General features: G+C 40.0%; 2 protein-coding genes across 3 annotated transcripts; one reads left to right on the plus strand and one right to left on the minus strand.

Moving 5' to 3' along the window:
• The first annotated feature begins 1,732 nt into the window (after positions 1-1,732).
• LOC109174748 (cellulose synthase A catalytic subunit 5 [UDP-forming]-like) lies at positions 1,733-8,262 on the plus strand. Of its 2 annotated transcripts, none has more exons than XM_019323990.1 (14): positions 1,733-2,381; positions 3,228-3,423; positions 3,509-3,717; positions 3,815-3,884; positions 3,974-4,160; positions 4,485-4,751; positions 4,898-5,243; positions 5,386-5,523; positions 5,692-5,817; positions 5,923-6,135; positions 6,221-6,497; positions 6,601-6,794; positions 6,883-7,233; positions 7,375-8,262. In XM_019323990.1, exons 1-14 carry the CDS (start codon positions 2,301-2,303, stop codon positions 7,957-7,959), a joined length of 3,240 nt encoding a protein of 1,079 aa, XP_019179535.1. In that variant the 5' UTR covers positions 1,733-2,300; the 3' UTR covers positions 7,960-8,262. The 2 variants fall into 2 exon arrangements, with proteins under 2 accessions (XP_019179535.1, XP_019179536.1); XM_019323991.1 differs by having other exon boundaries at positions 3,815-3,866.
• Positions 8,263-8,891: 629 nt separating this feature from the next.
• LOC109174715 (uncharacterized mitochondrial protein AtMg00810-like) lies at positions 8,892-10,225 on the minus strand. Its single transcript, XM_019323971.1, has 4 exons — positions 10,167-10,225; positions 9,858-10,030; positions 8,993-9,662; positions 8,892-8,895 (listed from the first exon to the last, which is right to left on the minus strand). Exons 1-4 carry the CDS (start codon positions 10,223-10,225, stop codon positions 8,892-8,894), a joined length of 906 nt encoding a protein of 301 aa, XP_019179516.1.
• Positions 10,226-12,926: the final 2,701 nt, after the last annotated feature.

The raw sequence follows: 12,926 nt of genomic DNA on the forward strand, positions 1-12,926 counted from the left end.
CCTTGACTATTAATTTTGTTCTAAATTTGATCATTCTGTTAAATATCCATTTAATAAATATTAAATTTAATAATAATAATGTAAAACTTGGCATGTTGTTGAGATGGATAAATTGAGTTCAAATACATTGAGTTCATCATTGTGAAGAACTAAAATTTTTACATAATTACCTTTAAATTTAATGTTTATTAAAATGATATTTAACTAGAAGATCAAATTTGAACAAAATCAATAATCAATGGATCATTCATGGTTAAATTGAAAGTCGTGGACGAAAATTGGTAAAGATCAATAGTCAATGGACCACTTATGGTCCAATTGAAAGTCGAATGATAAAAATTGGTAAATGATAATAGTTAAGAGATCATTCTTGGAATTAACTCATAGCGGTCTTTGAGATAAATAATTAATAATTAATGACAACTAGTGAATAATAGTCTTTATTTATTTATTTATTACTTTGTTAAGAAGCAAACATTAGAAGGTAAAATAATATAAAGGAAGAATGACACTTTTTCTCCCTGAGTTATATGCTTATAACATTTTTTTTTCCTGAATTATTCATGCATCTATATTTGCCCCCTCAATTATTATAAAAGTGGTGGTTCCCCCCCCCCCCCACCCCCACCGATTTATTAAATGGACATTTATACCCATAAAATAAATATTTTATTTATTTCTCTTCTTCAACAAATTATTGCTTATACGTAGGGATGACCACGTTTCGGTTCGAATTGACTCCCCAAATTGAAATTTTTGGGTTATGATTAAGAACCAGAACCCAATATTTAGATTTTCGTTTATTAAAATCTTGAACTGAAAAAAATGGATCCTGAACCGTGAACCGGAGGTTCAAATCGGAACAACTACTAGCATTAGATTAAAATTAGAATTATAATATTTGCAAATAGTGTATGTTCTTTTTTCGTATTTATTTTGATTCTCACATACAAGTATATATATAACCGCGATTTAGTTTTTATTTTGAATCGTCGGTTCATGGTTTCGGATCCAATTTGAACTGTTGGTTCAAACTTTCTTTTAAAATTTTATTTTTTTATTTTTAAAATATTCTAAATTTAGCAATTAATGTATTTTATTTTTCACTTCAGAACATGAACGGGCATTTTCGGTTCAAGATTTTAATAAACTCTAAATATTGGGTTTCAATTTTAAATTGTCATCATAATCTATCTGTTTGGTTGCTATAGTATCTGTTCGATTTGAACCAAATCGTGGTTATATTTTGTTGGAAAAGAAAAATAAATGAAATATTTATTTTAAAGGTAAATATGTCCATTTAACATATTACGGGAAAAACTACCACTTAAATAATTCAGGAGGAAAAAAATACTATAAGTATATAACACAGAAGAAAAAAATGTCATTTTCCCTAATATAAAATTAATTTTATATCATCTATAAAAATGTTACCTATTTCTTTATTAGGCATATGAAATTTGCCATAAATATTATAGGATAATCATTAAAATCAATAGCAAGGAATAATATAACTTTAATACTCCGTAGCATATATATCACTTACGTTAAAGCAGCCATGAATTCCCATGATCTAATAAGAACATATAAAAAAAAATTGACAAAATTCGTAGGTGATGTTTAATGAGATTTGCATTTGGGTGAGTGTATAATGTTAGTAGCAGCTAGCGGGGGCCACTCCACTCTCTCTCCTATTGTCACTCACTCACCGATACTTTTGTGTGTGTGTAGTGCGTACTGCGCAGGCAGGGGGCAGGGGCACCTCATCCCTTTTCTTGCTTTGTGCTTCTCTCGTACGCGTCCATATTTTCATTTTCATTTTTATCAATTTCACATTGATTTCCCACTCTCTCCATTTTTAGAACCCTGGCTGGTCGGGCTCCTATTCCAGCTGGATTACAGTGCATTCTTAGCTTGTAAGAATGAATGTATAAACTGTTTATGCATCTCTCACCTCACCACTCTCTGCTTTTGGGAATTCCTTCAATTTTACTATTATCGCTCTGCGCCTGTCTGGGGGCAATTAATTTCTTTCTTCTTCTTCTTCTTCTTCTTCATATTTAGGTATTTTGTTGTATTGGGTTTTCCTTCATTTCTTTTCTTGGTGTGTTTTTTTTTGCGAATGTTGTTGGGGGTTGGGAGGTTACGCTGTGTGCTTAACCCCAAGATTCAGTTTTTAGTGCTAAAGGCGTCTCATTTTAGAGGGTTTTATTGATTCTTGGCGCGGAAAGGCGGCTGAATCCCCTTTGAGGCCTGATTTCGGTCGGATATACTGGTTTCCCAGCTTTGGTGTGGGAGAGATGAATACAGCAGGGAGACTTATTGCTGGTTCTCACAATAGGAATGAGTTTGTGCTCATTAATGCCGATGAAATTGGAAGAGTAAGATTTTTCTAAAGCTGCTATTTTTGTTTTATTGTAAATGTAAATTCTAATATTGCTATTTGGAAGTGTATTTTTTTTATTTATATGTTTATTGATTCTTATTGAAACCTATTTACCCCGGTGTAATGCTATTTCTATTTCTTCCTCTTTGGAGACACTGCCTTTAAATTCTAAAGCTGTTTTTATTTTTTTCCTTGGTTTCTTTGATAGCAGATATATTGAGTTGTTTATCTTTGCTTGTGGTATAATAATCCTTTATTTGTTTCTGTTTTTGTTTGGGAGTGGATCTCTGATCTATAACCTCCTAGCTCTAGTTTGATTATTACTGTTCTTTTTACTGGAAACTTCAGTTTCTGTGAAGTATGTGTATTGATGTTATTGAACACTGGATTTTAGTGATCTATGAATGTGAGTTTAGGTTTTAAAACATTTGGTTTTGTTTTACTTTTATTATTATCCTTTCTTTCAATCCTTGTAAGCTTATGCTTCAGCGATAGTAGACGGGGACAAAATACTTGACCTCCCTTCCCTATTGTCTTGTATCAGCAGAAAATTGGTGGGTTTATGCACAGATTCTAAAAGGGGGTATGATATTATTTTGTTTAGATAAAAGTAAGACTGCAATTGTTCGTTTTCTGAAAATAGGACCAAATGTTTGCAAAAAGTTGAGCTGAATTCTTTTTTGATAAGACTTTGGAGGTGTAGTAGTATTTGGAAATTGGAGTGATAATTGATTGAAAAAAAGTTCATGCCATAAATCGTTAAGGTGATGGTTAACTCTTGTTGGTTCTCATACGCTGATTCTAAAATACTTCTTGGTTTTTATGAAATTCTTTTCTCTAGATAAAGTCGGTGCGAGAATTAAGTGGCCAAATATGCCAGATTTGCGGGGATGAAATTGAAATTACTGTAGATGGAGAGCTCTTTGTCGCATGCAATGAATGTGCCTTCCCTGTTTGCAGACCTTGCTATGAGTATGAAAGAAGAGAGGGAAGTCAGGCCTGCCCCCAGTGTAAAACTAGATATAAGCGCATTAAAGGTAAAATATTTTCTCCATTATGTGAATCCTCACTGGAGTCCTTCTCAATGAATGACTTATATCTCAATGTATTGGGTGACTGCAGGTAGTCCTCGTGTTGTGGGTGATGATGAAGAGGACGGCATTGATGACCTAGAGCACGAGTTTGATTATGGTATTAGTGAAGCTTTTGGCCCAACCCTACCTGCTGGGGTGATTCATTCTTCTAATGATTATGCTGGTCATCCCAGTTCATCTCAAAGTTCCACATTCACCCCTTCACTAGAAGTACCTCTCTTGACGTATGGCGAAGTGGTAATTGATTGCTGTATATTCATCCTTTCTCACTTCCTTAGAATCATGACAATATCTTTTTGAGCACGAACCTAACTTGCTGACTCTTTGGCACTAGGATTCTGAAACCTCTTCTGATCAGCATGCTCTTATAGTACCTTCTACTAATGGTGATCCATCTGCTTCTTGTATGTTAATCTGGTCTTCAAGATTTATATCAGTAGCATTTTCTACATTGTTACTTTGAAAGCAAACTGGTAAATCTTTGTCCCTTCAGTGCAATGTAGGCCAATGGTCCCAGAGAAGGATGCTGCATTGTACGGCTATGGAAGTGTGGCATGGAAGGACCGCATGGAAGAGTGGAAGAAAAAGCAGGGTGACAAGCTTCTGGCCATCAAACATCATGGGAATGGCGATGGTGGTGGTTATGATGGAAATGCACTTGATGATACTGACTTACCTATGTAAGTAACTGCCTTATTTTTATTTTTTTTGGTGTAAACCACAATGTGGTCCGGGTCTTTCTTTGTCCGTTTAACGGTCCAGGTCCACCCGGTTTGCTCCGAGAGGCACAGAAGCTGGCCCAAAAGGAATCGTCACTTCTGGGAATCAAACCCGGGTTATCCCGAAATTCTCCCCCACAAAGAGAGCTCATTTGCCTTATATATACTAAAATGTTGTGTTATATTTTACTGTATTCTCACAGTTGTTCTCTCTTATTTTCTTTGATTGGATTTGGATTCAAATGGGATTAATTTGTTAACCCACATTTTAAAATGCATTCACAGGATGGATGAAGGAAGGCAGCCACTGTCCAGAAAGTTACCCATTGCTTCAAGCAAAATAAGCCCATACAGGATTCTAATTATTATGCGCCTCATTATTCTAGGCTTCTTTTTCCATTATAGGGTTCTTCATCCAGTTTCTGATGCATATGGCCTATGGTTGACATCAGTTATTTGCGAGATATGGTTTGCAGTATCATGGGTTCTCGATCAATTCCCAAAATGGTACCCTATTGTGCGAGAAACATACCTTGATCGACTATCACTTAGGTAGACGTTGCTACATGTCTGAAAGTACTTAGTACCTTTTATGTACATTTATTGCATTGAAATTTGAATTTCTCTAGTGATACCAACTTTTAAGATTAAGAAGACAATGTGATTTTCCCGTCATTTTTTGTGTTATTACTTCTCAGGTATGAGAAAGAAGGAAGGCCATCTGAACTGGCCCCTGTCGACATTTTTGTCAGCACAGTTGATCCCATGAAAGAGCCTCCGTTAATCACTGCAAATACTGTCCTATCCATTCTGGCAGTGGACTATCCGGTTGACAAAGTGTCGTGCTATGTGTCAGATGATGGTGCTGCCATGCTTACATTTGAAGCCCTTTCTGAGACATCTGAATTTGCTAGGAAATGGGTCCCCTTCTGCAAAAAATATAATATTGAACCACGAGCTCCAGAATGGTATTTTTCCCAGAAAATGGACTATCTGAAAAATAAAGTTAATCCCGCCTTTGTCAAGGAGCGACGCGCAATGAAGGTTTTTCTCAACTCTTCACTCAAAAGTTTTCCTGCTGAAAATTCTTCTGTAGTAGATTATGGGATTCTGATATCCATAATTGGTTGGGGTTCATTAGCGTTGGTCTCTATGATGTTACTAATTATATTCATCCTGTATACAGAGAGAATATGAAGAATTTAAAGTTCGGATAAATGGTTTGGTTGCAATGGCACAAAAAGTTCCTGAAGATGGTTGGACGATGCAGGATGGCACTCCTTGGCCTGGAAACGATGTCAGAGACCATCCCGGTATGATCCAGGTAAGCAAGTTGTTTATTCAATGTAAATAAATATAAATATAAATATAAATATACATAAACACATGTACATTCACGTGTCTGGTTTTAATTTGAAGGTTCCAGGCAACTGAAAGGTCTCCTCTGTTTTCATTGGTTCCCATCTCATTCTCTGGTTTCGTTTTTATATAGGTATTTCTTGGCGAAGATGGTGTTCGAGATATTGCAGGAAATGAGTTACCTCGATTGGTTTATGTTTCTCGTGAAAAGAGACCCGGGTTCAATCACCATAAAAAAGCAGGAGCCATGAATGCTTTGGTAAAGCCCACTTCTAAATTATGAGATGTACTTAACATACTAGCATCTAGAGAATACAAGACTAGAAATTTTGTGTGATTGACATAAAATTTGGTCCGAAATTAGGTGCGAGTTTCCGCGGTCATCTCAAATGCTCCTTACCTTCTGAACGTTGATTGCGATCACTATATCAACAATAGCAAGGCATTGAGGGAAGCTATGTGTTTCTTTATGGATCCCACTTCAGGAAAGAAAATCTGCTATGTGCAGTTTCCGCAAAGGTTTGATGGGATTGATCGTCATGACAGATACTCAAACAGAAATGTTGTATTCTTTGATGTATGTGTTTCTCCTTCGTTTCTTCAATTAAAATATTATATTTTGTCACCAACTTGGTCAAAGCTGAATATTGTACTCCATACAGATTAACATGAAAGGTTTAGACGGTTTACAAGGACCCATATATGTTGGAACTGGGTGTGTATTCAGCCGGCAAGCCCTTTATGGATATGATGCCCCGGCAAAGAAAAAGAAAGCCAATAAGACTTGCAATTGTTGGCCAAAATTGTTCTGCTGCTGCTGTTGTGGACCCCGAAAGAACAGTAAAGGAAAAACCAAGAAAGAGAGGAAAAAGAAGCCAAAACACAGGGATACATCGAAGCAAGTCTATGCACTTGAAACCATTGAAGAAGGAATTGAAGGTGCTATTTTACAGATCGAAATGTAGTAATATTATTTATTGCAAATGGTTACATGAAACAGTGATGTAACTTGACCAAGACTAAATTGGATTGTCACGTGCAGAGATGAATGCTGATCCCTCTCGGGCTATACAAACAAAGCTGGAGAAGAAGTTTGGGCAATCTCCTGTTTTTATAGCCTCGACACTTGTAGAAACGGGAGGTGTTCCAAAGGATGCTGGGACCGCATCTCTATTAAAAGAAGCCATCCATGTAATTAGCTGCGGGTACGAGGATAAAAGTGAATGGGGAAAGGAGGTAAGGATATGAGGAATACGATTCCTTTTAGTTAACCCTTATTTTTTGTATTTGTCTGTTGCTCATGAATGTTCGAATTCTCAAACAGGTTGGCTGGATATATGGATCTGTTACAGAAGATATATTGACAGGGTTCAAGATGCATTGTCATGGTTGGCGGTCTGTGTACTGCATTCCTAAGAGACCCGCATTCAAGGGTTCTGCTCCCATCAATCTCTCGGACCGTCTCCACCAGGTTCTCAGGTGGGCTCTGGGATCCGTTGAGATTTTTATGAGCAAGCATTGCCCCATTTGGTACGGCTATGGGGGTGGCTTGAAGGGATTGGAAAGGCTTTCCTACATTAACTCGGTTATATATCCTTTCACCTCCATTCCCTTGCTTGTGTACTGCTCCTTACCTGCTATCTGCCTCCTGACCGGGAAATTTATCGTTCCTGAGGTAATTATATTCCAGTTGCTTGATTGTGTCGTGTTTTAAAATTCTTCAGTATAAAAACCCTCAAAGACCGAAGCATTGGTTAGCAATATGCTTTGCCAGCGTCTTATTATTCATGGCTATGTATTGTTTCTTCATTTACAGATAAGTAACTACGCCAGCATTGTTTTCATGGCTATGTTCATCTCCATTGCTGCCACTGGTATCCTTGAAATGCAATGGGGAGGCGTTGGAATAGATGATTGGTGGAGAAACGAGCAGTTCTGGGTTATTGGAGGCGTTTCCTCGCACCTTTTTGCTCTCTTCCAAGGTCTACTCAAGGTTTTGGCTGGCGTTGACACAAATTTCACCGTCACATCAAAAGGAGGCGACGATGGGGAGTATTCTGAGCTCTACCTCTTTAAGTGGACATCACTGCTAATACCCCCAACCACGTTACTTGTAATAAACGTAATTGGGGTTGTGGTAGGTATCTCGAATGCCATCAACAACGGCTATGATTCCTGGGGTCCATTGTTTGGCAGACTATTCTTCGCCTTCTGGGTCATCGTCCATCTCTATCCGTTCCTCAAAGGTTTGATGGGAAAGCAAGACAGGACTCCAACCATTGTTATCGTATGGTCAATACTGCTGGCTTCAATATTGACGCTGCTGTGGGTAAGAGTGAATCCATTCGTGTCGAGAGATGGCCCTGTTCTGGAAATCTGCGGATTGAATTGTGACGGATGATGAAACCCAAAAAACTTTTTAACTTTTGTTGTTGCTCTCAAAGAGATGTACCCAATGCAGAATAAGTAGAGTTGGGGATGTGTAGATAAGGCAGTGGGAGTTCACAGATTCATATTTTTCTAAAGGTTATTCCATTTATTCTTTATGTTGAAATGCCAGTCTGGAAGGTTTTGTTACTTCTTTGGAGTGTTTGTATTTGAGAGAGAATGGTAAAGGGTTTATAGTATTAGCTTAAATTTATGCCCAATATTTTAAGGTTTTGAAATGTACATTTTTCCCTATAAGAGTTTCATTTTTTTTTTTTTTTTTAATTTTAATTTTAATTTTATTTTTACGGAGAAGTGGAAGTTTCTAATTAGTTAGGGATGTTCTTTGTATTCAAAGCTTTGATGGAGGCTTAGAAGAATTAGTGTAGTATGATTGATCACTTTAGACCGTGGTTTCCAATATTGATATTAGCAATAGAGTAATCAAATTTGACAGTATCAAATCTAATTAACTTTATACTTAATTATTATGTGACCATCTGGCCAACTTGAAACAGGAATGTGTTTAAGGCATGAATTTTTTGTATTATAAAGTTTTAATTTTTATGAGTATTGTTTTCTTTAATATAATGTTTCTTAAGAAATTTTGGTAATTTTTATAGTTTTGATGAGAATGTATGTAACAGTGTTGTATTCAATCATAATGTCTGAGAGTACAGAGAGCAAGTATATAGACACTAGATAGAGTCCTAGTCTAACACGAATAATATAGTCCTAGTCTAATATTAATAATATAGTTCTAATACTCCCCCTCAAGCACAAGGTTGAGTAGGTAAAACATTGGGCTTGTCACGGAGAGAATTAAAATGTAGAGACGAAAGAGACTTTGTAAAGATATCTGCTAATTGATCTTTGGTTGAAATAAAGTGCACCTCTAACTCCTTTTTAGCTACTTTAAAGCGAATAAAATGATAGTCAATCTTAATGTGTTTCGTGCGGGCATGAAACACTGGATTGGCACATAAGTAGCTCCCAAATTATCACACCATAGTCGAGAAGGAGACGCAGGAGGTATGCCGATTTCGTGTAACAGGGAAACAAGCCATGTAACCTCTGCAGATACATCAGCTAGTCCCTTGTATTCTACTTCAGTTGAGGAACGTGCCACAGTCCGTTGCTTCCGACAAACCCAAGATATAAGAATACTGCCCAAGAGCACAGCAAAGCCATTGGTAGACTTGCGATCATTCGGATCGCCAGCCCAATTTGAGTCAGCATAGGCGTGAGTATCCATAGATGTAGACCGAGAAATACGCATCATGGTGCCCTTGACATACCGCAGGACTCTTTTTAGAGAGGCCCAGTCCGTAGTAGTAGGAGCATGCATGTGTTGACACAAGAGATTAACAACATAAGATAAATCAGGACGAGTTACCGTAAGATACTGGAGAGCACCTGCAAGACTCCTGTATTGTGTAGGATCAGCATAGGGAACGACAACTTTGTCGGTGATTTTTGTAGAAGAGACGGGCGTGACTACTGGCTTGCAGTCCACCATGCTTGCACGTTTGAGAATATCCTTCATGTACCGTTGTTGTGATAAAAGCATACTGCCAGATAACGGGACAGTTTCAATACCCAAAAAGAAAGAAGGCATACCCATTTCACGAACCTTAAACTCAATGGCTAATTTATCAATAAGAGCAGTAACACGATCTGAGTCAGAACCCATAATAAAAATGTCATCAACATACACCAAGAAATAAAGACGAATATTGTCACGAGAATAGATAAAGAGAGACACATCCGTGTTTGAAGGCGAGAAGCCCACAGAGAAAAGAAAATCATGTAATCTTGTGAACCAAGCACGCGGAGCCTGTTTGAGCCCTTATAGAGATTTTTTAAGCAAACACACATGATCAGTTAATGACTTGTCCTCATAACCAGGTGGCTGTCGCATGTAAACAGTTTCAGCTAGCTCGCCATTTAAAAAAGCGTTGTGAATATCCAACTGGCGAATAGTCCACCCACGAGATACAGCTAAAGATAAGAGAAGGCGTACCGTAGTGGGCTTAACCACAGGACTAAAGGTCTCAAAAAAGTCCTCTCCAGCAACCTGATTAAAACCCTTGGCCACCAACCTAGCTTTGTGACGTTCTATTGAACTATCGGCCTTCCGCTTGGTTCTGAAAACCCACTTGCAGCCAACAACATTCATACCTGGTTGAAACGGAATAAGACGCCACGTAAGACGCCAAGGCATTGAACTCTGCGTCCATCGCATCACGCCACTCAGGAAACTTGACCGCCTGAGAGTAACAGGTAGGCTCAGGTGCTATGGTAGAAATAGTGGTTAAGGCGACATGTTGATGCGGACCCGAGCTACGAGTGTTTATAGCATGCGACCGAGGAGGAGGAGTGGCTCGCCGAGGACGTCCGCGCGGCCTGCCGCACTGCTCAACCTGTTGGTCCGAGACAGTCCGCTCATGCGGACTGCTCGGGACCATTATCGTCACCATCGCCAGAAGCCGACACGGGCTCATCCGACTGCCGAGCGCCATCAATAGCCGTGGTTGAGACACCACTACCTCGGCACGTCACAACCGGTGCAGCAGCCCAAGGTTCGGAACATGGTCTAGCAACCTGCGAGGCAACAGGAAAAACAAAGGGAAACACAGTCTCATCAATTCACACGTAGCGATAGATAAAAACCTTGTTAGTGTTAGTATCCAAATAGCGGTAGCCACGATAAGACGGAGGATAACCTAGAAAAACACATTGAGACGAATGAAATTGGAGTTTATTGCGATTATATGGACGAAGGATAGGAAATCACAAACAACCAAATACTCGCAAGTAAGAGTAGGACGGGGGAGATCGATGCAAACGAAAATGAGGAGACTCATCAGACAGAACATGAGTAGGAATTTTATTAATTAGATACACAGCAGTTTCAAAAGCATAGTCCCAAAAATGAGACGGGACAGATACTTGAGCCATTAAAGACAGCCCTGTCTCAACAACATGACGATGCCTGCGTTCTACTCGACCATTCTACTCGTGAGTATATGCACAGGATTGCCTATGATGAATACCCAGCGAAGCAAGAGTGGAACCAAGCTTTTTATATTCTCGCCCTAAATCAGACTGAAAAGAAATAATCTTGCGAGAAAAAGAACGCTCAACAAGTGACCGAAACTTATCAAATATAGCATACAAATCAGACTTTGCACGCATTGGATAATACCACATATAATGAGTGTAATCATCCACAAACAACACAAAATATTTAAAGTCAGTCGCAGAGAGTAATGGCGCAGGACCCCAAATATCTGAATATATTAATTCCAAAGGATGCGTACTAGTAGTTTCAACACGAGATAAAAGAAAACGAGAAGATTTTCCCAATTGACAAGAGGAACATACATTGGGAAGATCACTAGAATTAAATGTACTAACAAACAAAGACGCTAGAATCTGATGCAAGACTCGAGAATGAGTATGCCCCAACCGCATGTGCCAAACGTAAGAGGATCACGCAGCAACAAACGTAGCAGGGGAGGCAGAAGACACAGACAATGCATAGAGACCTCCAGACGCATGTCCCTTAAAAAGAACCTTCTTGGTCAAAATGTCCTTCACATAGAAACAAAGACGGTGAATCTCAAATAAAACATTATTGTCTTTCGCAAAACGCTGAACAGATAATAAAGAAGAAGAGAGACCAGGACATGCAAAACATCATGCAACTTAAACGACCTAGAATCAGTGGCTAACGAAGCGGAACCAACATTAGTAATAGGCAAACCTGTACCACTGCCGACTCGCCGAGTTTCCGAGCCATCATAACTTGTCGCGGAAGTCATCAAGGATGAATCAGGGGTAGCATGATTCGTAGCACCAGTGTCCGGGAACCACTCATGTGGACCGCTGTGGTCACTATTCTCACCAAAGATAGCCACATTCGCCTGAGGAGCTGGGGGATGGGGGGCGGGGGGGGGGGGGGGTTGAGAAACGGTGCCAACACGAGAGAGCCCCGTGTCCTTGTTTGTTGCAGATTTGGCACCGAGGACCCGTGCCCGAGCCACGCCCGCGACCGTGACCACGTCTGCTGCCGCCCGAGCCTCGACCTCGGCCTTGCTGCTGTGTCACGTTGCTACGACCATCATGACTAGGGGCCACACCGCCTCTGCCAGCGGCCATCGCAACCGGTAGTACACCGCCGACTCCATCATCAACACAAATCCACTCCTGCGACACCAAGAAATCCGCCACCTCTGCAAGCGGGACCGCAGCACCCCGAGCCAGGGTTGCCACAAGTGGACGAAACTCAGACCGCAAGCCATGAAAGACGTATAAGTTTTGATCGTCTAACGTAACATCGCGACCGGCAAGAGCTAAATCATCAATCAACAGCTGTGCACGACCAATATAATATGCGATGGAGGAATCACCTTGCCGAAGGGCTTGCAACTCACCTAATAACAGCAACGCCCGATAACGCGAGGAAGAGGCAAGAGATTGTTCGATGGTGAGCTAGAGTTGCCATGAAGTAGAATGACCAACGGCGAACCGCACCGTCTCCTCCGAAAGAGACGAAATTAAAAGGGATAAGATAGTCTTGCCTTGCCTCCTCCAAGCCACCTGCCGAGCCACGAGGTCGCCCGCCGCCGCTAGGCTGTCAGCAGTCGAGGCAACGGCGTCGGCGGCAGCGACCGGTGCTGTGACCGGGTACGGTATACTACCATCGATGAAGCCTATAAGACCTTCACCTTCTAGAAACGGTAGCATCTGCGTCCGCCAAAAAAGATAATTACGGGAGGTCAATTTCAAGGAAACAAAGTGATGAGCCAATGAGAGGCTATTCCCGTTGGGCATAGGGGAAGTCTCGGTAACGGTCCGTTCAGAAGATCGAACAGAGCCATCATTAGGGAGACCAGGATCTTCCATTAGAGAAAACCTGGAAGCTGATACCAGATG

The sequence above is a fragment of the Ipomoea nil genome, unplaced genomic scaffold (assembly GCF_001879475.1).
Source record: "Ipomoea nil cultivar Tokyo-kokei standard unplaced genomic scaffold, Asagao_1.1 scaffold0656, whole genome shotgun sequence".
Taxonomy (NCBI): Eukaryota; Viridiplantae; Streptophyta; class Magnoliopsida; order Solanales; family Convolvulaceae; genus Ipomoea; species Ipomoea nil.